The sequence below is a fragment of the Lynx rufus genome, unplaced genomic scaffold (assembly GCF_022079265.1).
Source record: "Lynx rufus isolate CCGP_SWC_20201006 ecotype Redwood Valley unplaced genomic scaffold, mLynRuf1.p SCAF_4, whole genome shotgun sequence".
NCBI classification, from domain to species: Eukaryota; Metazoa; Chordata; class Mammalia; order Carnivora; family Felidae; genus Lynx; species Lynx rufus.
Genome location: NW_025814856.1, coordinates 3,347,451 through 3,373,048, shown reverse-complemented (window position 1 = coordinate 3,373,048; position 25,598 = coordinate 3,347,451). Strand labels below are relative to the sequence as shown.

The 25,598-nt window shown below is 52.1% G+C and overlaps 1 protein-coding gene across 7 annotated transcripts in view; it reads left to right on the top strand.

Moving 5' to 3' along the window:
- Window positions 1-25,598, top strand: part of RFX2 (regulatory factor X2) — a 91,064-nt gene that overhangs the window by 15,149 nt on the left and 50,317 nt on the right. For 4 of the 7 annotated variants that reach the window (XM_047095411.1, XM_047095409.1, XM_047095406.1 and 1 more), the window contains exon 1: window positions 23,544-24,868. The exons of 1 other annotated variant lie outside the window; for it this stretch is intronic. In XM_047095411.1, the coding sequence (XP_046951367.1) occupies window positions 24,763-24,868 (106 nt within the window). In that variant the 5' untranslated portion in view covers window positions 23,544-24,762. Of the gene's footprint in view, window positions 1-12,754; window positions 19,184-23,543; window positions 24,869-25,598 lie in introns of those variants that run through there. 2 more of the 7 variants (XM_047095410.1, XM_047095408.1) reach the window with 1 other exon arrangement.

The following is a 25,598-nucleotide window of genomic DNA, read 5'->3' as shown; positions in this document are numbered from 1 at the left end:
AAGTGCGGGATGTGTGAAAATTCCCGGAAGGGGACTTGCTGGGTGGGAGGGACTTCCTTCCCCTTTGCATTAGATCTCTTTCACCCACGTTCACGCTGCAGCCCTGCAGAGATGGTTACTTTCCGCTGTGTCCTTGCCTGCACGACACCATCCACAGCACGTCCGCTCTGCCACGCCCTCCGCTCCCGCCCACGCCACGGGCACCCTGACAATATGCCCGTCCTTCCCTCCACTCCCCATCCCGTCCAGAGAACAGTGGGCCACAGGACTTTTGGCAATCCGGTGAAAACGTCCCCCCACCCCCAATCACCTCTCTCCGGGCCAGCCCCTACTTCCGAAACTTGTTCCCTGTCGATTCTGCTCTGCCTAGTTTCCAGCCCACGGGGGCTGACTCAGCCCCAGTCTGTCACCACGAGCTGCACCCATGCCCGCGTGTGCCTCTGGGGGAGGCCCAGCCACCCGGCCGGTTTGTGCCCGCACAAGTTCACGCTTGTTGCCCTGGCTCTGAGCTGCCTCTCCCACAGCAACGGCATCTTCCCAGCCCTTTGAATTCCCTGCCGACACGTGGTTCCAACTCCTTGCCTCCTTGACACTCCAGCAAAGCGTTCATCCTGCTGCACCCCCAGCAGACCGGTCCCAGCAGGCCAGCAGGCCACCTCCGGGCCACCTCTGTTCTTGACCCGCGCATGGGGTCCGAGCCCCGCTGCAGTGCCTGCTCTCGAACCTCTGTCTTTCCGCTGTAGTGTAGACTCTTTCTCGTTAACGCCACACAGTTTGAAACCAGAAATCCGACGCCCTGGTCACGGATAAGCCTATCCAGCCTTCGTCTGAGCTTTCTGCCCACCTTAAATTCGATGGATCTTATTTTTCTTCTCAACCTCCTTTAAGACTTCTGAGACACTAACCTATCTGGCTTTTCTTTGTTAGTGCTTCGTGAGCGTAGAGTCTTCCAGAAACTATCTGCTCTTTCTCCAGTGGTAATGTTCACGTAGGCCTTGGCCAGAAGGTCTATAATTCAACTCCAGAATTGAGCCCTATTCTCGTGTCGAGTCCTGATGGTGAAATCCCTGCCTGTCGCCTCTCATTTTTCGCTCATTACCCACCATTGGTTCTGTGTACACATTGAACAAATGTTTTGGCATTTCTAAAAGAGGCTTCCTTACACCTTTCACCAGTACCCACCCCCTCCCACCCCCACTGCTGCACCTGTCCCTGGAGGTCTTCAAACAGAAAGTCTCTCAGGGATTGTGTGCAAGGGCTGTTCTGCTTGTTAACGAAGTTTGTTTCTGAAAATGTTAGGAAGGGTTTCGACCCGAGGCGCCTGGCTGGCTCAGTCTTGGTCCCAGGGTTGTGAGTTCAAGCTCCACATTGGGCGTAGAGATTACTTAAAAATAAAATCTTAAACAACAACAACAACAACAACAACAACAACAACAAAAGATTTGAACCTTCTTTGATTTGAACCCAGGCCTCACTTTCTTGTTGTTTCAAGCTGTATCATCTTTGCTTCTCAAGTAGAGAATATAGGCACAATTTCGGTTTATATGTTGTCGGTTCTCTTCTTGTCTGGCCTTTGCCAACACGTTTGCTGGGTCACCTTTCTCTAAAAATTGAGATAAAATTCGCGTAACGTAAAATTGACCATTTTAAAGGGCAATTCGGTGGTTTTTAGGCTATCCGAAATGTTATGTGACCACTGCCATGCCACCATCTAATTCTAGAATGTTTCCAGCACTTCAAAAAGAAGCCGCATTCCATTAAGAAGTCACTCCCCCCCGCCCCCACACCCCGGCAGCCATGAGCCCCCTTCCTGTGTGCGGATGTGCCTGTTGCAGACGTTCCACGTAAATAGAACCACGCGCCGTGTGGCCCTCTGTGTCTGGTTCCCTCACCGAGCGTCGTGTGTTCAGGGCAGCCGGCGTCGACGCCTCGCTCCTTTTCATGACTAAATAACATTCTGCCGTGTGAATGGACCACAGTCCTCTGCCGACGGACGTTCGGGTGGCTCCTGCTTTTTGGCTGTTACCAGAAATGCTGCTGTGAACATGTGTGGACGAGCTTTTGTGTGAACACGGGCTTTCATTTCCCTTGGGCAGACACGCTGGAGGGGGGCTGCTGGGTCACATGCTCACCCCGTATCCGACTCCTTGGGAAACTGCCCAGGGTGTGGCACGGCGCTGTGCCATTTTACGTTCCCACCAGCCCCGCAGGAGAGCTCTGCTTCCTCCCGCCAACACGCTGCCTTCCCTTGTTCTTGTTATGGCCAGCCTGGCAGGCGTGTGGTGGTTTCGACCTTCGTTTCCACGTGACCAATGACATTGAGCATCTCGTCATGTGCTTACTGGCCATGCGTGTAGCTTCTTTGGAGAACTGTGTGTTCAAGAGCGTCACCTCTCACAATTTTCTCGCATCCACAAATTTCTCTTCTGTGAAATGCCCAAAGACCCTGAATCGTGAAGGGGTAGGGTAGACGCCGGAACTAGAGCGGGCAGGGGCGCCTGGGTGGCTTAGTCGGCTGAGCATCTGTTGATTTCAGCTCAGGTCCTGATCCCAGGTTTGTGGGATTGAGCCCTGTGTCAGGCTCCGTGCTGAGCCTGGAGCCTCCTTAAAATGCTCGCTCTCTCTTTCTCTCTCTTTCTCTCTCCCCCTTTCTCTGCCCCTCTCCTCCGCTTGTGCGCTCTCTCTCTCTCTCTCTCTCTCTCTTAAATAAAATAAAATAGGGGCGCCTGGGGGGCTCAGCCGGTTGGGCATCCAACTTCGGCTCAGGTCATGATCTCATGGTTCATGAGTTTGAGCCCCACATCGGGCTCTGTGCTGACAGCTCAGAGCCTGGAGCCTGCTTCGGATTCTGTGTCTCTCTCTCTCTCTCTCTGCCCCTCCCCCGCTCATGCTCTGTCTTTCTCTCTCTCTCTCAGAAAGAAATAAACATTAAAAAAAATTTTTAATAAAATAAAATATAAAAATACTTAAAAAAAAAAACCACAGCAGGCGGTAGAGGCAAGAGAGGGTCAGAATCAGCAGGACATGAAGGCTGTCCTCTCTCTCCCTTGTGACACAGCTCCAGCTCCGGCCTGTGGGCGTGCCCATTTCAGAGACTTCCCACAATCCTACATCGTCATGGTTTAGGAGGAGGACGTGACAGATGTCGGCCTTTACCCTCAGAGGGTCCTTGACTGTCTGGGCACTGAGCTATCTGGAATGTTATTTGTAAATTAAATGTGCTATCTGATTCCTGTCCATTTGTCCAGAATTATTTAAGTCTCTCTTTTAGAGACACAAGTCCAAACATTGGAGTCTAGTACAGATTCAAAAAACCACCTCATGGGCTGACTCCAACCCACCATCCGATTTGGGATGGACGAGAGCTAATAATGACTTTTTATGTTTCATGGTTAAAAAAATAAACGGAAGAATAATATTTGGGAACACATGAAGTTACATGAAATTCACATTTCAGTGCCCGTAAATGAAGTTTGATGGGCAGGTGGCCATGCTCATTAGTGCACATATTGTTGCTGGTGGCCTTCGCCCTACAGTGGAGGGGTTGAGCAAGTCCCACCAGGGGCCGTTTGACCTGCAAAGCCTAAAATATTTGCTATTGGGCCCTTCACAGAAAAAGTTTGCTGACAGCTGGTCTAACAAAGAGTCCTGGTTACATCTGACTTGTAGTATAGCATAACATCACGCGTATATGGATACGATGTTGGTTTGGAGGTACATGAACGTCTTAGACTTTTTTTTTATGTCAATGAGACTGTGCCTTTTTTCTTTCTCTCTTTCTTTTTTTAATTCCACAGCACCCTGGCCTTTCTCTCCGTGGCGTTCCTCCTTGTCTCCCAGGCCGCGGAGAGCCCGGGTCAGGTTCAGACTATCACCCCAGGGCAGTAAGGCGCTCTGCAGTTGGGAAGCATGCGTTTCTCTCCTTTCTGGTCTCCAGCTCTCCAACACTCAGCCCTGCGTGGCTGTCACTTGAGGACTGCCACTCCCTTTTGGCAGGTGGCACCAGCTCTGGAATTTGGTGTGCAAATCCTGGCATCCAGGAGTGATTCTGGACACAAGTTACTGCTGCAGACCAGGGCCCAAGGAGGCAGGCTCCCGTGTGGGAGAAGCCGACGTCTGTGACCACATACCTTCGTACTGGAATATGCCGTTAACAGTGACTCCTAAGAAGTAAAAATGTGTGATGGCTAATCACTAAGGAAAAAAATCAGCGTTCAGAGATCAAAAAAGCCATTTCCACATTTCAGCCATCTTATATTGCACTAAAATCCCACCTGAAATGAATTCTGCGCGACCTTGTAATCTTTCGTTGTGGCCGTGTTTTTTTAGAATTAAGACGTTCTAGGGATCGCTGCTCGAAGCAGAACGGGTGTGGGGCTTCTCTGGGGTAAGAGCAAGTGGGGCCTCGCCTTAACCTCCTTGCTGCAGGGCCGGTCAGTGTTGGCTACCAAAGATGGCAAATCAGTTATGTTTCCTCAGGTCGGCTGCTCCCTTCTCCTCTCAGTGCCCCGCTGGCAGAGGCTTCTCTCTCAAGTTTCAAATCCGTGGCACGCGTGGGCTTGGTGGCCTGTGGGTTGCTTATTGCCGAGGTGCTCATTGAAGGTGTAGCTACTTATCAGCACAATCCCTTCCTGGACTGTTTGAATTCCTAACTGTGGGCTGGTAGGAAAGGAGACCAGATGCCTTCACACTGTGGCTTCCTGCTAGAGATGGGGCGTGCGTCTCACCGTACTCCCGTGACAGTCACCTGGCCCCATGTCTCTGCCATATGTGATTGGGGCCCACGGCCACCCTTACGACCTTCCTCCAAGAAGTGAATTGTGTGTCTTTCTTCTAAAGACCGCTGACCTGCCTGGATTATACAACAAGGCCCGTTTAAATTGGAGTCCTTGAATTTATAAACTTAACTTTAAAAAAAAGACAAACCCACATATCACGATAGCCCAGTGGTTCTTAACCCTTCTTCAGGCTGGACCTTTTTTGTAGTCTGCTGAAAGTTGGGAATTTCTCCCCAGAAATTACTCCCCAGGTGTAAGCACACATGCCCCCACTTAAATTTCACATTCAAGCTCAAGTTCATGGACTCCCTGAAGTGTGACCCTTGTGAATCTATTGACCCAAGGTATAGAATCCTGCTGTAGCTATTTGAGGGGGCATATTACAGAATTTAAGCCACTTCCAAATATTCTGTAGAAATTTTTAATGTTTACTTATTATTTTGAGGGAGAGACAGAGCATGAACAGGGGATGGTCAGAGAGAGGGGGAGACACAGAATCCGAGGCAGGTTCCAGGCTCCGAGCTGTCAGCACAGAGCCCGACGTGCGAACTCACAAACCGAGAGATCATGACTCCCCTGAGCTGAAGTCGGCCACTTAACCGACTGAGCCACCCAGGCACCCCTAGATTTTTTTTAATAAAAGAGGGCTGAAATGAGGTGGAAATCTAACACTTCAGTAGGAACCAGAAAAAGCAGGTCCTCACGAGACGTTTGTATCTCTGTAGAGTTGTGCGGGTCAGCTACGCACAAGTTCCATTTGAAAATGATCATGAGAAAGTCACCATGGAAAACAGAAATGAGAGGTGTGCACGGACCTATCCATCACCATTGAAGGGGAAAAGTAGAATTCACCTCATTTATGCCAGCTTCTTTCACAAATTCATATTGAGGGCGCCCTCTTGGCAAGACTGGATCTTCACATGTCACTTTAATTACTTCTTTATAATATCTTACTCCAGCAAGGGTGCCAGGACCATTCAATGGGGGAAATGACAGTCTTTTCAACAAATGATGTTGGGAAACTAGATATCCACCTGCAAAAGAATGAAGTTGGATCCTTACCTCACACCATATACAAGACTAGCTCAAAATGGATCAAAGACCTAAATGTCAGGGCTAATAGTACAACAGTCTTAGAAGAAGGCACGGGGGGAAAGCTGCGTGAGATTGGATTCAGCAGTGATTCCTTTGCTGTGACACCAAAGGCAAGGTCACAAAAGGGAAAAAGTAGATAAATCGGGATTCATGAAACTTAAAAAACTTTTCTGTACATCAGAGCATACTAGAAACAGAGTGAGAAGGCAACCCACAGAATGTGAAAAAATATTTGCAGATCATGTATCTCAGAAGGGGTTAATATTTAGAATATATAAAGACCTCCTACAATTTTACAGCAACAAAGAAACAACCCAATTAGAAAGTGGGCAAAGGACTTGAATAGACATTTCTCCAGAGAAGGTATGAAGATGGCCAATAATCACAGGAAAAGGTGCTCAACATCACTTAGCATTAGGGAAACACAAATCAAAACCACAATGAGGCCACTTTGCACCATTAGGGTGGCTATCCTTAAAAAAACACCCAAACAAACAGAAAAGTACGAAGATTGTTGGCAAAGATTTGGAGAAATGGAAACCATTGTGAACTGCTAGTGGGAAAGTAAATTGTGCAGCTGCTATGGAGAACGGTCAGGCAGCTCCTTGGGAAAAAGAAAATTAAACATAGAACTACCATATGGTCCAGCAACTCCACTTCTGGGCATACACCCGAAGGACTGAAAGCAGGGGCTTGAACAGATATTTGCACACCCACGTTCACAGCAGCACGTCTCACAGTAGCCAAGAGGTGGAAACGGCCCATCGACGGGTGAACAGATAAACACGGTGTGGTGCCACCAACAGTCTTCAGCTTTAAAAAGGAAGGAAATCTGACACCTGCTACACCACGGATGGACCTTGAGGGTGTTATGCTCAGTGAAATAAGCCAGTTCCAAAAGGACCAAACGCGCTATGGTTCTACCTCTGTGAGGTCCCTAGAGAAGCCAGATTCATGACGGAAAGTAGATGGTGGGAGCCAGGGGCACGGAGAGTTACAGTTAAGAGGGACAGAGTCTCCGATTTTGCAAGATGGATGGTGGCGACGGCTGTACCTAATGCCACACTGGAAAACCGTGCACCTGGGGCGCCTGGGTGGCGCAGTCGGTTAAGCGTCCGACTTCAGCCAGGTCACGATCTCGCGGTCTGTGAGTTCGAGCCCCGCGTCAGGCTCTGGGCTGATGGCTCAGAGCCTGGAGCCTGTTTCCGATTCTGTGTCTCCTTCTCTCTCTGCCCCTCCCCCGTTCATGCTCTGTCTCTCTCTGTCCCAAAAATAAATAAACGTTGAAAAAAAATAAAATAAAAAAAAAAAAAAGAAAACCGTGCACCTGATAAATTTATATATTTTATATATATATGTATGTTTGTAATATATAAATAATATGTGTGCATATATATATGTATAATGTATAAATAATATATATAATCATATATTTTACCACAATTAAAAATAAGAATAATAGGGGCGCCCGGGTGGCTCAGTCGGTTAAGCATCTGATTTCCGTTCAGGTCATGATCTCATGGTCTGTGAATTTGAGCTCCGCATTGACCTCTCTGCTGTCAGCACAGAGCTCACTTCAGATCCTCTGTTCCCCTCTGTCTCTGCCCCTCCATGGTCATTCTCTCTACCTCTCTCTCCCTCTCTCTCTCTCTCTCTCTCTCTCAAAAAATAAATAAATAATAAAAAATACTTTAAAAACTAAGAATAATAGACACTCCAGTTATATTTTCTAGTATTATATTAAAGGAGGCATATTCTTTCATCGTTTCTAGTTTCATAGTTTATTCTTTCATAGTTTATAGTCCTTGGGAGTCCCATCCCTCCTGCTGCATCATGGGAATGGAGCTTCAGTAGAGACCCTGGGAATTTATCTTGTGGTTGTGTACCAGCTGGATGGTGTGTAGCTAACTCACTGAACTTGCATACCCCCACTTAGGAAAATTACACTTCTTTAAAAAATAGTTTATTTGAGAGAGAGAGAGAGCGCGTGAGCAGGGAAGGGAGAGAGAGAGAGGAGAGAGAATCCCAAGCAGGCCCCTCACTGTCAGCACGGAGCCCGAGGCGGGGCTCAATCTCATGAACTGTGAGCTCATGACCTGAGCTGAAACCGACTGAACCCCCCGGAGCCCGGCGCCCTGGGAAAACTACACTTCTGAGTCAGTGGTCCTTACTGGAAAGGAAAGCACGAGGCAGATGGGGGACACGGTCTACAGATGGCTGGCGTTCTGGGTCTGTGTGCTGGTGCCTTTGGGGGACCTTTGGGTGAGAAGAGAATGGCAAGTAACCCAAGCAGGAAGCTCAGAAAGGTGAAAAGAGCACTTTTGTTCAGAGTCATCTGAGTGCCAACTTGCTAGAAGTTGCTTTTCCAAGAATACAAGGAGGAACCAGACCTGCTTCACAAACGGCCACCCAAAACAGAGGTCAGCCAACTACACGCTGGGGGGCCACACGGGGCACCCGCCTGTTTTTTTGTAAGTCCTACAAGCTGAGAATATCTCCTGCATTTTCAAATGGTTGAAAAAAAATCAAGAGAATAATATTTTGTGCCACATGAAAACTATATGAAAATCAAGTTTCAGTGTCTGTAAATAAAGTTTTATTGAAACAGGTCCAGGGCCAGAAAACCTCAGGTATCAAGATAAGTCACATTTCACTTATGTAGCATTTTAAAAATCGAAACATGCCACACACACACAAAAATCCATCGAGCAAAATGTCAACATTTTAAAGACAGGATCAGTATTGCTGATGTATGTCCTTTGCCGCAGGTTCTGGTAGGGCTCTGAATGCAACCACACCCATTCCTTATGTAAGGTCACTGGCAGCTTTCTGGAAACAGTGAGAGTTGAGTAGTTTTGACATAGACCCTATGGTCTGCAAAGCCAAAAACATACTCTGGCCCTTTACCGAAGAAGTTTGCCAACCCCTGATTGAACTCAATTTACTATATTAATCCCTACCAGTGAGTAACTGTAACCAAACTACAGGTTCAAGGCCTTGTTCATTTCCTCTGTCTACTTTTTTATGTCCCTTTTTAAAACAAATAAGTATGCTTGTAAATTATTTGATTTTGGGATAATGGCATGTATAAGTCAATACGGACAGTTAACACTGAATTAATAAGCAAGCTGATGCTTGTGGGCTGTGATGACTTACTAAGAGTGCAATTACCTGCATGAAAGTCGTAGAGGCTTTCATTTACTTTCGTGGTGACTAAATACTTAATTAGTTAACCTTTCATTTACTGGGATCAATGTTACTTGACTTCTTTATAAAATGACAGATTTGCTATCCAGCCTCCATATATAGGTGCTAATAAGCTCAGTTAGGGACTTAAAAAGCATTAATTATTATTAAAATCTTTAAACAGTGTATGCCGTGGGAGCTTCCTCCCTGGTTTTCCTGCCTTCACTCTTTCTCCCAATAGTCTAAGAAGAATATAGTTTAACCAGAATGTGTTGTGGCCCTGCTTGGAGTTTCCCTCAGGAACTGGAATAAGATTCAGACCTCTGGCCATGCCCTCGGGGTCTCTGCTGTTGTCTCCAGCCCCCTGCCCTCCCTTGCCACAGGGCCTTTGCACCTCCTGCTCCCTGTGCTGGGAGTGCTTGCTCCCATCTCCCTATGTCTGGCCAGGTCTCATGTCAGCACCGTCCTCCACAACACCCTTCACTGGCCTGGTGACAGCTTGGGAGCCCCTTTTCCACCACCCCTCCCCACCGGCTCTGTCCCTCTGCCTTCTCCCTTTGTCACGGCCCAGATCTCTATGAAATAACCTTGTATATCTGGTGACTGGTTTCTTGTCTACTCTGCTGCATGAGGATGTCCGCACCCCCAGATCTGGCTTGTTCACTTTTGAATCCTCTGAGCCTGCGCCTGCTTTTTGGTAAATTCACTTTGTTCCTTTCTGTTTATTCATAGTTTAAGTTTACATACAGTCATGTTTACATTTTGGGGTGAGTTTTCTCACACACGCATAGGTTCTGGTAACCACCACCCACCAAGTGGGCAGAGAGCAGTTCCGACCCTGGGGTGCGTTCTCTTGAGCTGCCCCTCTGCAGCCAGACCCTCACTCCACCCTTGACCCCTGGCCACCCGCTCTGCTCCCCTCCCCGTCGCTTGGCGTAACGCCTTCGAGACTCATCGTGCCGTCACGCGCGTCGATGGCTGGTTCTTTTCATTGCTGAGTTGTACTCCACTGTACGAATGCTCCACAGTTGGTTTGTCCAGCAAATTTCCTCTTGGTGTTTGATATTGAATTAATATTAAAGCCTCTGGCCGTGTAAGTGGCAGCATACTGTAGACCAAGTGGGTCGAATAGCAGTGGTGTTGCCTGTACGCTCCGCATTCACGACAGAGCGTGAGTGGGGGAGGGGCAGAGAGAGAGGGAGACCCAGAATCGGAAGCAGGCTCCAGGCTCCGAGCTGTCGGCACAGAGCCCGACGCGGGACTCGAACCCACGGACCGTGAGATCGTGACCTGAGCCGAGGTCGGACGCCCAACCGACTGAGCCCCCGGGTGCCCCGTGCTTCATTCTTTTTGATGGTGTCATGGCATCACACTAGGGATGTACCGTAATTTATTGAACGATTTTACTACTGATGAACATTTAAGTTGTTTGCAGTTTTTTTGTGACTTCGAGTAACTCCGCCAGGGCACTGTAGATCTTGTTTTCACAGCTGTATTGAGATATATTTTACTTACCACAGAGTTGGCCCATTTAGAGTGTGTAATTCAGTGGGTCTTTGTGTATCCTTGGGGCTTATGTAACCATCACCACTGTCTAACTCCAGAACATTTCCATCACTCCCAAAAGAAGTCCTGTCCGATTAGCAGTCACCCCAATGCCACCCCCCCCCCACCGACCCCGGCACCCACTAACTCACTCTCCGTGGGTGCGCCTGTTCTGAACATTTCACATAAATGGCTTTTGTGTCTGAGCGTTGTGTGTTCAAGGTCCATTCACACTGTGGCGTGAGTTAGAGCTTCACTCCTTCTTACGGCCGAGTAACATTCTCTTGCGTGGATAGACCACATTTTGCTTAATCAGCTGATGGACACGTGAATTGTTTCTGCTTGGGAGCTGTTATGAATCCTGCTGCTACGAACACCAGGGTACAGCACTTGGCCCTTTGCCTCTTCGGACATGTGTGTTTCCATAGGATCAGTTCCGAGGGAGAAAGGAAATCGTGCTTCCGGCTAGCTCTGCATCCCTGACAAGTAGGTTCAGACACGTCCCAGGCCTTGAGGGATGCTCAAAGGTCGTTTTCTGCGGGGGCTGACCCTGCTGTCGGGCAGGAGCCCCTCACTTTGTTGCGGGGCTTTGCGTCAGCCTTCATCAGTTTAACAACACAAAGCCTGGAAACTTGTAGCAAAGAAGAAAAGGCCAAGAGGGTCTCCTTATGGGGAATTGAAGAGACCCACCAGCTCCCGCTCCGTCTCCGCCAGGAACGACAGCACTGGACACATCTGCATCAGGCACCACTTGTCAAGCGATGTAAGAGATGCTCGGCCGTGGAAAATGTACCGTCTACGCTCTGAGGTCCCACGGAAGGACAGGATGCCTGAGAAGGGAAAAGGAGGCAATGATAAAATGTAATTTTTATGACAGTAAGGCAGCAGGGTTACGTTGGAAGTTTGGCTGGATGCTGCAAGAGGTGTGAGTTTTAAGTATTGGCCAAAATGACGAACCCGACAAATATGCCCTGGGATGGACGCAGCACACAGCGCGAGCCATCCCCCGAGGCGTTTAGCATGCTTGTTTGCCTGTGAGATCCCAAATAGCAAAGCGTCTCCCTGCTTTCAGAGTTTCAGATCAATGAACAGGCAAAACCCGGCAGGAGCTCTTGGCTACCTCGTAGTGGAGGGGATTCCGACCAGGACTTTAATGGATATTTACGGAGCGCTTCCCATGTGCAGCGCTGGTAATTAAACTCCACGATTGTCAGCCTCACCTTGTTCAGCACGGTGGCCCCCGGGGGGCAGACAGAAGGTATTTGCTCCATTTACCGGTAGAGAAATGGAAGCTCTGAAGGCCTTAAGTCACTGGCTGAAGGTCACCAGCTAGAAGGTGGAGGACACGGGACTTGGACGCAGCGCCTCCTCTCAGGAAGCATGTTCTGTTTACACGGCGTCATCGCTCTGCTTGGGCCGTGTGTCGAGGGGAAGACACGGGCCCTGGGCGCTCTCCCCTGTCGCGCACTCAAGGGTAGGAGGATGCTGGTCGGGGAGGAGAGCAGGAGTGAGGGGAAACGCTCAGGGAGGGCACTGGCGCCCCCCTGCTCCTCTCAGCAGGTGCCCCTGCCCTGGGTGCCTCCTACCCTGCCCCCAGCTCCACAGCGGCCCCCACCTGGGCCCGTCAGCCCGCTTGGGGTGGGACTGCCCCATTCCATCTTCTGTCTTCTTGAGTGTTGACCTTGACTGGGACACTTCCCAGAGCCCCTGAGGCCTGCACAGGCCTGTCTAGCGGCTACAAGAAGTCCCCGTGTGGTTAGCCGCGGTCACACACAAGTAAGGACCAAATGCACACGTCCTATCCGCCAGAGAGAGAAGAATCCGGCAGCTTTCTGCTGGTCTCCTGCACCCTCACAGATGTCCTCCTCATCAACACGCGCTGAGTAGTAGCCCGGGGAGATGCCTTAGATCCCCAGAGAGGGGCACCGAGCCCACACCACTGAGGTCAGCCATCCATGCTTAATCTCCTCTTAAGCATGAAATTCGGGGTGGCGCCTGGATGGCTCAGTCGCTTGATCGCCAGACTTCGGCTCAGGTCATGATCTCAAGTTCATGGGTTCAAGCCCCGCGTCAGGCTCTGTGCTGTCAGATCGGAGCCTGGAGCCTGCTTCGGATTCTGTGTCTCCCTCTCTCTCTGCCCCTGCCCCGCTCGCACTCTCTCGCTCTCTCTCAAAAATCAATAAATGTTAAAAAAAAAATTTAAGCATGAAATTCAGGTCGCAAAACAGATTTGACTTCTGCAGAAGGCAATCGGGTCTTCATTATCCCAGGCAGTAGTAAGCTTTAGAGGGCTTTTTATTGATTCGACCCGACTTTTTTCTTTACTCCAACAGTTTCAAATTTCATTTGGACAGAAGTGTCTCAACTGTTTATCTTTTTAAAAATCCGGCTGAAGTAGTAGTAAATGCTTTTCAAGCGTAGTGATGGTCCAGATCGCCCAGCAGCTAGGCGACATCAGCCCCGAGACTTCCAGAAGCAAGGAGGATTGGAACCAATATGGGGCCTGGGAGGACAGGGGTGGGGGAGAGGTGGCCAGTGGAGGCCGCTCACTGTTACTTGTGTTACGTTTCAGAGGACTCCTCTCTGTCGCTCTTGCCACCTTTCAAGCAGAGCTAGAACATTCTATTCCAGTTTTTTCCAAAATTATCTTGTGCTCTGCTTTGGGAGCTGACTTAATACGGAGCCGGGAATGGAGACACCAAAAACAGAAGCGCACAAAGCCAGGCATTTGTGCCCGACAGAGCGAGCTGCCCCCTGGTCTCACGCCCCACGGTCCCACCCCGCTGCACGCCAGCCCAGAGCGCCTGCTGAGAAAGACGAGGGCCCACCTCAAACCTTTATGAAATAGGAAACCATTTAAAATATTTTCAAGGTTTCATGGCACCTTCTTAATTAAAAAATTAAAATGTCCCCCCAGCCTTTTGATTAGAATGCCTTCTGAAAATGGAATCTGTTTCAGTGTATCGTCTTAGAATTAATTAGGGTTCGTTAAAAAAAAAAAAAAAAAACCTAACATATCTCCAAGACTTCTCTCTTTGGATTTAATTAGAAAAATGAGTTTAACACTTTTGTAAAAGGCTGTTTTGCTCCGTTCTGTCAGAGCACACTGAGGTTTGCACTGGGGTTGAAACTTTCGCGGGGACAGACACAGAATGTGCTTTTGTTCTCGTAGGATTGGATGGCGGGGCCAGAGATGAGGTGGGAGGTGACGGGTTGGGTAAACATTTCCAATTTTGCCTTTTGTTGCTTCATTTTCATTTCCTCAGAGACCCCTGGGTCCTGCCGAAGGGATGTCAGACTAGATTCTTGGTCCCGGGCCCCTAGAGGCGCAGCTCCCAGGCCACTTGAAGCAACGAGAGGTCCTCCCAGCAGGGGACAGCGTGCCAGCCCGGTGCCGAGTGCATTGGTGGCCCCAGCCGGAGGACTCTGCGTTTGAAACTCCCACAGCAGGATTCCTGGCCGTACTTGTTTATCTTACGCTAAATTTCTTGGTAATCTTGCATACTTCCAGCATGACTTAGCAAGAAATACACTTTTGTTTTTCAACGTGATGCTGAGACTTTTTCTTATTTAAGCTTGCATGTTTGTACGTTGACATGGCAGAAAAAGGAGCCGTATTAGAACTAGTCTCTAGCAATCGTTGGACCTGGAAAGATCAGACGTTTTGGTGGATCTGGAAAGAGGTGCATAGTCATCATAAAGAAAGCAATGAAAAGAGCAAATCATGTGTGGGGCGAAACACGAAGGATGGGTTCTGTGAGGCTGTTGAGGGAGACCCACAGGGTGGGGGGCAAGCGTGGGGTTGGCTCAGTCCATCGTAACAATACCACGGACTGGCCAGCTTCTAAACCACGGAAATCCAGTGTTCCCAGTTCTGAGTTCGGGTGCTGGCATGACCGGTGAGGGCCCTCTTCGGGGCAGCAGACTTCTCGCTGTGTCCTCACAGCCTGGAAGGGCTGAGGGAGCTCCCTGGGGCCTCTTTCATAAGGGCGTTCAACCCCCTCCCCAAGACCCCACCGCCCAACACCTTGAGCATTAGGTGTTGCCACGTATGAATTTGGGGGGGACGCAAACTTTCAGACTCCTGCATGGGCGGATGGAGCCCTGAAGCCTTGGGGCCCAGGGAGGCCATGTGGGGGCTCGTCCCTAGCTCCAGCTCACCCTTCTCAGCCCGGGCTCTGCCGGAGACTCTGGCGTGAGATCTGCAGACCTGAGTCATCTTGTGCGATGCCCAGCTCCCACCCCACGCTTCAAGCCTTCCACCTTGCTGAGGTTGGAGGCCTCCCAGCAGCCTTGCAGGGGCCAGCGCTCTGGCTGTCGGGGGCTTGAGTAGACTTGGAAGGGCCCTGGAATCGTCACACAGGGACCCCACAGCTGAGGGATGGCACTGGGGACTGGGAGCTCCTGAAGAGACTTGCGGATTTGGGATAACCCATTTATGACTTGGTGGTACCCCACCTCTCCCTGCGTCTGGGTGGAGGCCCTGTCCTGGGCTGGTGGACCAATGGCCACGTGCAAGTTCTGGCCAGCCCCTCCTCTCTTCCGCGGGATGTCTCCATCCCGTCTCACCTGTGTAACGGCACTCTGCCAGCAGTTCTCTCCACTCCCGCCCGCTGGGTCCTGCCCGTCCCTTCTTCCATTTCAGAAGCCCTCTCCCAAGCGGACTTCCCATTTCCATGGCTACCCTCTTCCTCTCCTTTCCTTTCCAGCAGAGATGCCTCAGGGGCTGCCTGTGCCTGGGGTCTCCAGTTCCACGACTCTTGGTTTCTCTTGAATCCCCCAATCTCTGTGGACTTTGCCCACAGGGTTCCCCTGGAACTGCTCTGTCACGTCACCATAATCCAGCGATCAGTTCTCAGCCCCCAATTCAACTAATGCTCAGGACGCTACTCGGTTTGCTGGATTTCCTCCTCTTTAGGATCGCTAAATGGTGGAGAGCCAAAGAGCCCAACCCTGGGCCTCTTCTCCGCCCTCTTTTGATGAGCTCAGCCAGGCTCCTGGCCTTAAGTAGGCATCTATACACTGCTGGCTCCAGTCCTTGTCAGCGATACACTGCTGGCTCCAGTCCACATCCTTAGACGCTACGCACATCTGTACATCTGTATACTAAAACTCTGGCCCAGGGCATCTGGACACTGGTGACTCCAGCCTACCACTGGCCCCTCCGGCCCTCACTTATATATCTGTTGACCTTCTCAGCATTCCAGCTTGGGTGTCTAAGAGCCTCTCACCCACCTCACACCTTTAAAACTCAACTTCTGAGTGCTCCCCAGTCCTCTTCTAGAAGGAGCACTTCTAATGCTCCTTAGAACTTCTCCCTCGGTTTTCCTGATCTCATCCTTTTCCCTGCCAAAAATCTTTGACACAGTCTTAACTCCCTTCTCTCACACCCCACATCCAGCCCATCAGTAGATCCTATCGACTCCACCTCCCTTTATCCAGAGTCTGACTGCTTTGCACCCCTCCACTGCCATCACCCAGGCTCAGCCACGTCACCGTCTCTCACCTGGACCATCACACCACCCTCTTAGCTGCTCTGTCTCCTTGCATCCTTTTCCTTGTTTGCCTGTTCTCTCAACCCAGTAGCCAGAGGCACCTGGTTAAAGCCAAGTCAGATCAGATCATTCCCTGGGCTAAAACCCTCTGATCACTTCTATTTCATCCTGAGCAGAAGCCGAAGCCTGTATGATTGTCTCTGTGGGCCTTTCCCCCTCTTCTTGTCTCCTAGTTTGCCCAGCTCAAGTCACCAGCCAGGCATGGCCTCATCTCAAGGCCTTTGCACTGGCTATTCCCTCCACAGGAATGCTCTTCCCCTAGATGGCTCAGCCCCTCACTTTCCTTGTTTCCTTAATGAGTCTTCTGGGGGAGGCATTCGGCAATCCTTTAAAAATTGCAACCCCATCTCACCCCACTGCTCCCTGCCTCCACTCCATTCCCACCCCCCACCTCTGGCATCTATCGCCATCTGACATATTGTAGATTTTCTTATTTTGTTTACTGTCTCTATCCTTCCCCACCCACCCCCACTACCTGGGGACAGAATATAAGTTCCAGAAGGGAAGGGAACTTTGTCTGTTTGTCTGTGGGAAATGCCTGGCCCATGCCAGGCACTCAATAAATAGTTTGTATTGAGATCAATGAATAATGTACAGAGGACCCCCATGTCAATCCTCTTTCCAGAGATGGGGTTCGGGACCCTCACAGCTGTGTGTCAGAGCCTCCCTTCAGATGCAGAGCACAGGCAGAATTGGCAGTGTCCCCTAGGCCTTGGGAGCAGTGACTCCCACACTTTCAGCTGCTGGTGGTCTCACTTCCAGGCTAGAGATCAGCGTTACTGCTTTGCCATGCGTTAATGGCCCAAATATCTGGCTTCAAACTTCCCATCTCCCTAGAACCCAGGTTCAGATTTTAACAGTGTGGAGTCTGCCTCCCCTTACTCTCAAGGAAACACTTTCATTCTGACTTGTTTATTCAAAGAGCGCCTCCTGTATGCTCTCTTAGGAAAAGAAGGTTGCTTTGCGTCAGTCATGTCTATCTCAAAGGCCAGGTTTCGCTGGAGGCCAAACCTCAGCTGGGAGCTGAAAGTGTATACCTTAATCACGCACAAATCTATCAGTGCCGGGTGCCTTTATAACCTAAAATGTGGACCCACTGTGGCTACGGCCACATACTTCCTGTTCTGTCAGCATGTTTTAAGATTCTTGGCCATGCTCCCCCCTTAGAATAAGACCATCCCCTTAGAACTGTGCCCTCCCCTTGTAAGATGGGGTGCTATCCCCTTCCCTTCCAAGTTCCAAAGCCCAAATTCCTCTGGACAGAGCCAAGGCTGGATTGGCTTTGAGGTTAGCTTGGGTTTTTTTCTCGGTGGGTCAAGATTGGCCAAAGCTAGACACCTCCCTATCACTGCTCTCCGAGACTGTGTGTCCCTGTGCTTCCCAGGCCTGGCTTCCTCTTCCTCTTCGTCTTCCTCTTCCTGTTGCTGAGTGGGGCAGGAAGAGCAGGCACAGGGACACCAGATGCTGTCGGTTCCTTCCCGCAGAGTCCCAGGAGGCACTTCTAATGCTGAGTCAACAATTTGGTTTGCACTTATTTGTCTGTACATGACATTTTCAAAAGTCTTTTAAATTAGGTATCTACTCCTCTGTTCTTACATCTTTTTCAAATAGCTCAATCCCCAGTTAGTTTTAGTTTGTATAATCCCTGCCCAGAAAACCCATGTGCAGCTATGAATATCCCACATTGTTTGCTTGATGATAAATAAATTCTTTCCTCTTGGAGAAAAAGGCACTTTCTCCTCCCAGCACTGGGAAGGCTTGTAGACGTTTCTGCTCTGATGCTGACCGCGGGGAGATTGGTCCTTCTTGGGTTTTGTTATTTCAGAACAAATATGGTAAACTGTTTCCCCCTTGGTTACTATAGAGAAGAGATTATTTGCCTTTCTCTTAGGGCTTCTGAAAATAATAGATTACATATTTGGGAGGGTTTTTTTTTAGATCTGGTTAATGTGAGATAGAGGGGATTGCTCCAGGGATGACATTGTTTGGTTTGGGAAGTATTCTTGCGGTTGCCCAGCAACAGGCTCTTAGAGACGGGAGTGGACTGCGTTGTCCCTGGCAACCGTTGTTACTCAGCAAACAATGAGGGCCAGCAAACAGCGCCAGGACTGCGGACTCCAGGTTTTAATTGAACATCTGCATATATTTTTCTCTGATGAAATTATGTTTGAGTTTGATTTGCCACAACAGGTAGACCTGGGTCCCCCTGGGGTCTCCGTGGAAGAAAACGTGCTCTCATTGTGACAGCTCATCCGGGGGGAAGAACCTTTAGCCATTTGAACATATCCTAGACTGCTCTCCACTGGAGACTTGTTTCAGTCCCGAGTGGAATTTCTTTTTTGATCTAATTCCCCGTGTTTGTAAAATTATTGCCTGGCCAACCTACTTTTCAAGTGCTTTCCAGCCTGATGTTTTCCTTGCGGCTGCTGGAGAGTATCAGAAAAGCCGGGACCTGAACCCAGTGGGTCACATGTGACAAAATTCACATATAAGATTGGCTGGTGATGGACACTGGACCCAGAGCCTTCTGGTTCTTTACTCTCCCTCGCTCTTCCCGTTGAGAAGTTGGATACTCGGGTGACCCTCAGGCGAACGCGTATATTGCGCATATTGGGGCAGCAGATGTGTTCCCTCTAACTGGAGCGGAAAACCCTCACCCCGTGGAGGGGCACTTTGCAGCCACCCCGTGGATTTTGATCAAAACAGTGTCACTCCCTACCTCCTCCTCAGTGAGCCAGAGATAGCGACTGTTTACCAGGGCTGGTTGCTTGGGTAAACATGCCCCTGCGCTTCATTCAAAGCCGGTGACACATTTCTTTCCCCCACTCTCGGCCCCGCCCTCCCCGCCCCGCCCCGCCCACCAGCCAGGGCTATAAATTGGGAACTGTCAGTCAGCGCAGGCTCTTGGTGGGGGCTCGGTCCTGCCTTGTTCATCTCGAGCGCAGCCTGTCTAAGGCAGCAGCAACCGCAGAAGTGCAGCCTGTATCAGAGCACAGCGCCCGCGGTCAGTCAGACAGCTCCGTGGTGAGATTCGCTTTAGTTGTACGGATCGGTTGGTTTACGGGCAGCTCGCTCTGTAGCTGAATGCCCCGAGAAGTGTCCCTTGCACTTTTCCCCAGCACCCCGGCTAGTGTCTCGGGACAATGCGAAGTATGTGAACAAGCTTCCGACTTAGTCTTGCAGCCAAAACTTACAATGGGATGTCATTTGCGTTCTAGAACAAATAAAAGCAAGCTGTGAGTATCTATAAAAGGCAAGCTTGTTAGCCACCAGCCCTGTTAGATGCAATAATTAAGATTCCGGTGACAGCAAGCGTTACTGGAATCAAAATGAGTAAGTTCTGACTTACACTAAGATGCCCCAAAAGATTAATCAGAATACAAGATTCTTCCTGTAACCTGTTAACAGCAGGATCGCGGGAGAGGAGTTTGTGCTGAGGAGGTCAGTCCTTCCACAGAAATGCTACTATGCATTCCAGAAAATTGGCAAGTGCTTTTCAGGAATTGTCGCCTCGCTTAAAAACTTCCTATTAAATGGATCATTTAAAAAACTTCCCCACGGAGATACCTCCCCCCACGTGAGGACTTGCAGCTTGGGCAAAGCGCTTAACATCTTCGCGTCCCTTCATCCTGCGGGCAGAGGAGCGGGGCTGGCTGATTCGTACGGGCCCCTCCAGTGCTGGCCTGTTACGGGGAAAGTTCCTGATGTTCAGCTCGGCCGTTTGTCTGCTTTCGAAACTCCGGAGTGAGGGGTGACTCCCGAGAGGAGTCGGGGTCACTTGGAAAGGTCCCGGGTGTGATGCTGGCAGCAGGAGAAAAGCCAGCCTCTCCTTTGCCTGAGTCAGTCGTGGAGGTACCGCCCGACGCTCGGGCCTATTGGCCATTTCCAGGAACAGGAAGTGCCCCTGTCACTGGGCAGCACCGTCCTGTGCGGGGTGGGGTCAATCGGGCAGATGTCCTGGAGCAGGGAGCCCCCGGCCAGCCCCCGGTCGGCCTGCCTTGCTCCTCCTCTCCCAGGCTGTCGGGGGCGCTCTAAAAGCCTTGTTTTCTTGAGGACGGCCTCGTCCGGGAACCAAACTTGCACAACTGGGAGACAGAAAGCAGAACCGAGGGCAGTGAGCATAGAGAATGGCTTGGTTGGTCTAGAAGTACCAGGTTCAGCGAGGCCGTGGCGTCAGACCAGTGGTTCTCAAAGGGGGCTGCGCTGACCTTCAGGGAACACCACTGGGTGGTGTCATTTGGGGTTGTGATGAGGAGGGGAGGCCCCTGGCATGGAGTGCGTGGGGCCGGGGATGCTGTCCCACCCCCCGCAGTGCCTGGGATGCCCCACAGAGAACAACGTGGCCCCAAACGTCTGCAGTGGGGAGGGGGGAAATGGTGGTTCAGAGAAGCGCCCCTCAAACTTTCATGCACGTACAAATCTCCCGGGGATTGGGCTGAAATGCAGGTTATAGTTTATGAGCAGTTCCAGAAAAGGCAGAGCAGTGCCTCTCACCCCCTGCTGACTAGTCCCCTAGGGGACACTTGGTTTCCACGGCTGGGGGTGTTCCTGGTTTGGAGTGGGTGGCAGCCGGGATGCTGCTCAGCCTACCCCCCTCCCCGCCCCCACACACAGGGCCCCGGACAGCCCCCCCGCAGCCAAAACCGATCCAGCCCCAGTGGCCACGGCACCGAGGCCAGGGAGCCCTGCTCTAGACCGGGGCGGGGGGGTGACGGACGGCGGGTGTTCATCGCTGTGCATGGTGCTGCTTGGGTCCATTCGGAAGCTGCCGATGGCGGCTCCCTGTGACCCAGCAGTCCTGTTCTAGCGGTCACGGGTGGGTGGACTTTGCGGGCCGCGGCGCTCTCTAGCCTCAGCCCTGCTTTCCGGGGCCACATCAGTCCCATCCTGGCAGGTGTCGTCGCCTCTGTCCTCACAATCGCTGCGCTGCTCACGGGGACGCCAGTCCCAGCCTCCAGTGGACCCTCACACCAGAATGGCCCCCACCCACCTCGTCCCTGCCAGTCGGGACCTCTGCAGCCACACTGGCCACCCGCAGAGCCGTATATTTGGTGGAGGCAGCACAGTGGCCCGCACCCGGGCCCACGGGCTCGGAACCTGGCACACTGAATGCCGTTGGGATTGAACTGGGGGTGCCGAGGGGTCGGGTAACCGTCCCATTCAGACCATAGAGGAGGCCTCGCTTTCTCCAGAGAGCGCCAGCCAAAGTGGGCACAAAGCAGAGGGCGGGACGGGGAGGGCTGCAGAAGATGAAGCCCAAGTGGATAGGCCGTAGCGTCCAGATGAACCCGTGAGGCTGGGAGAGGGCCGAGGGGGGCGCGGAAAACAAGGTGGCAGCGGGGCCACGGGGCATGGGATGTGCCCAGCTGGGCAGGGGCCCCCGGCGTGCTCCCCACTACGATACCACTCTGCTTTCTGGTTGCTTTGTGGGAAAAGACGGAGGGGACGGTGGCATCGGAGTCATTATTGACAAGTCCCTCCCAGGGACTGAGTGGCAGGAAGAGCAGCTTCTTGACTGGAGCCAGACAGAAAGGGCCAAACGTACATGTCCAGCTTGGACCCGTGTCGTTCGTCCGCATGAATCATTTCAGCTGATCCACAACTCCAGCCAGTGACATAAGCTCAATTACGTAGACACCTGTAGAGCAGGAAACTGAGCTCATGATATCATCCCGAGTGCTCTCTGCCGCGGGGCGGAGGAACGATTTACACGGGAAGGAGACGGCCTCTGCAGCACAGACAGTGGGAGCCTCGGGGGCCTTTACAGACCAAGTGCGCCTCCTTTGCCGAAAGGAGGAAGACCCGGTTCGAACCCGGCTCTGCCTCTTCAGGCTGTGTGGCCTCGAGCTCTCGCTTGACCTCTCTGAGCCTCCGTTTGTCCCTCGTTGTTTCTAAAACGAGGATGATAATGGAGTAGCTTCCCGAAGAGTTAAGTAGGATCACACTTGGCCCAGAGTCTGGGGTACAGTTAGGCCGAACCGCATTGCTGGCCGCTGCCGATGCAGGTGTCTTTGGGGTTCTCACCCTTCTCCCTTTCCACTAGGTTGTATTCTATTTATCAGGCACCGGCTGGGGGCCAGGCTCGGGACGGGCACGCCTCATGCATCATTGCACCTCATCCGCCCGACCCCTTTCTCAGATAAAGAAACTGAGGCCACAGCGAATGACGGAACTAAGATCCGAACTCATCCGTGGGAGTCCACACGGCGGGTCAGCCACCTCAGTGTTTGCTCAGAAGTTGTGCCTGCCTTACGTCTGCGATGACGGCTGCTGGGTCTTTTCCGTGACAGAGCTGAGACCCTGTGGCGGGCTGGGAAGCGGGAAGCGAGCCAGGTGTCTGTTCCCGGGACGCGCTCACGGAGCAGGGCTCTCGGACCAGCTCTGAGCAGACAGTCTTCATGTCAGAAGGTCTGGAACATCCAGGGCAGGCTGGGCCGCCTCGTGAGTGTGAACCGCGCCTGGAACCACGTGACGCTCGATGCTCAACCTTCTCGAGGACCACAGACCCTTGGCATCGGAACGTGACAGACGCCGCCCCACCCCTCAGTGGTCAGACTCCTAGTAGCCCTTGATTCCGGACCGGCAGTGTTGCCCTGGAGGCAGACCCAGAACTTCCAGCGTGCAAGGAGGAGGAGGCCGGGATTGCACCAGGTCCCTGGGAGGCGGGCGGTCCCGTCCGCGCCGGAGACATCGTTCGACGTGGCCCCGAGGCCTGGGGACATGCCTGCTGACCTGAACTAGTCCAGTGGCTTAGGAGGCAGAGAGGAGGCGGCAAGTCTGAGGAAAAGAAGTGGTTGGAAACCAAGTCTGGTGGCGTTCAAGGGATTACGAACGAGCGGCGGAATTGGGCTGCCTCCCAGAAGCGTATTTCCTGGGTGAAGATGCCCGTGAGGGCTGGGTGGTTTTTAATTCACGCGCCCCCTAAACCCATGACGTTGTAAACGGCAACCAAAATCAGACTGCGTGTGAGTTGACGTAACCATACCTTAGTTTGGACAATTTGTTTTTTTTGAGAGAGAGAGTGAGTGGGGGAGGGACAGAGAGAGAGGGAGACAGAGGATCCGAAACGGGTTCCGTGCCAACAGCAGCAAGCCCGAGGTGGGGCTCGAACTTGTGAACTGCGAGATCATGGCCTGAGCCGAAGTCGGACACAACCAACTGAGCCACCCAGGCGCCCCAAAAATTTTAAACTAATTGCCAAATCGTGTCCTTCAGGGAGGAACGTAAGCGGGTGTTGCCCCGTTGCGATGGGGGGCGGGAGGGAAGGCCGCTGTCCTTTGTGATGAGAGTAGCCTGTCCCACCCGTTGCGTCCTGCCTGGAGCCCTTCAGACGGCCAACTTGCAGGGCTCGGGCCCACTCCTCTGCTGGACGGCGAGGGAACGTTTGGCTGCTGTGAAGAAAACAGGAACAGAAGCCCAGTTCTTACCAACAGAAAAAGGAATTTGAATTCTGTCGAGACTTCATTCCAGAGAAACTCGGAGCCAGCTCCGACCCTTCAGAGTCGGCTGCTGCAGAAGAAAAAAATGAAAAATTGAGGAACGACGGGGCGTCCGAAGGGTTTAGGCAAAGAAGGAATAATGGGGCGCCCTTGCTGGCAGTTGAGACTGGATACCCCCCAGAAACGGGGGAAGCCTCCGCAGGGCCCACGTTTCTGCCTCCAGTTCTGCCTCCCGTTGGGCAGAATTGCGGTTACTTTGTGTCCGGTCACTGCAGCGTCCTCCTCTGTTGTCCTTCCTGTTGGTCACCTGTCTACATGTGCCTTCTACCCAAGGGCCGTCTGTCCAACTCCTTTCTCGGACACTGCACTTCACTTAGAGCGGTGGCTCTCCTTCGGCCGCCATCCTGCCCCCAGGGGACGGTCGCCAGTGTCTGGAGGCTCAGGGCCGAGGGAGGGTGTTCCCGGTGTGTGGTGGGAGGGGCCGGGGATGCTGATCAGCCCCCCACAGAGCCCGGGACAACCCCCCACGGGGAAACGGGCTGATGTCTGCAGTGCCCAGGCTGGGAGCCCTGCTTTAGTGCCCACTGGGTGGGTGCCTCGGCGGGGATCCGAGAGCGAGAAAGGATGTGTTAACGAGTACACTTTCCAGCAAGGAGATGGACATTTAGATCTCCAAGTGCACGAGCCTTTTCCGGGTGCCTGGAGCTGAGCAGGGCTATCCCGACGCCAGCAAGGATAGTTGGGACAGAATCTAAAGTGGGCGTCGCTGGCTCCTTAGACCTCGCGCCCACACTGAAGGAGGTCCAAGAGAAGCAAATGGACATGGTTTTTCTGGCCACCGAGATGACACTCGGAATGTCAAACGGGCATCAGGGCAGAAGCCGGGCTGGAAACAACGGTACTCTCTGAGGGCGTTCTGGACTTGTTGCTTCTTGTTCACGGGAAAATAGGAATTGCTTTCTCGGGGGCAAGGGGACCCTGGTGCCACCAGTACCAGGGACCAGGAGAGCATGAACTGAGAGCTTTGAGGAGGCCACGGGTCTCTCCCCACAGGAAGAGGGAAAGGCCCTGTGTCTCCCCAGAGCGGAAGTTAACTGGCCAATCAGAACGAAGGTGGCTAAAAGCGCCATTCTTGCTCCCCCCCCCCACCCCGTTCCTGCAGAGATGACAAGATGTTTTCTAAATACCGATCCGACCTATGTAAGGCAGGCGACCCCTCCGCTCCGCACACGGAGGAACAGGAATAGAAAGGAGATTGCTTCAGGTTGTGGTGAGTCAGCGCCCGCCCGGCCAGGAGCAGGGCCCAGAACTGCCCTCAGCTTTTTCTGCGTTTCCTTTCCTGTCATTACTGGTTACTAGGTAACCGGAGTATTTTCCTGTAAACAGAAGCCTCTTCCCTTTGTGCCCAGGGCAGATCCATTCATCGGGAGGGCGTGATCCAGGCTGCTGCCCGCCGGTCCCCCCGCTGCCCCTCACTTACACTCGGGAAACCCGGGCAGAGGCTCCCCCTGCCGAGTGTCGCCGGCAGGGCCCCCAGGTCGGATGAGCCTTCTCAGGCCTGAGCCGCAGAGGGGGGCAGTCGCACCAAGGAGGCTGTTCTTGCCCACTTCCTTCCCCAAGTGTGTCTTCATCAGGGACCAGGTGGCCAACGAAACCTGCTTGGCTTACAAACAACACACTGGGCGCGATTCTGAGCCAACCTCACAGGCTGGGCAATGGCTCGCATTCGAGGCCTCTCTCCTCTTGACTGACCATCTTGAGGCCCCCAGAGCCCAGTCGAAAGTGGCCACAGATGAAGGGAGTCAGAGGAAGAATGCTCAGGCCCCCGCCTTGGTCAGGGTTCTCCTGTTTAGGGGAGCAGGCAAACGAAGCTGAGGGAGCAAGCGGGGAGTCAGACAGACTGATTCCCAGTTCCCGTTGCAAGTTCAAGTTCAGAGCAGAAGCACAGACCCACACTCTTCCCTACCAGAGCGTGTCCAGGGGTCCAGGGTGACTGCCAT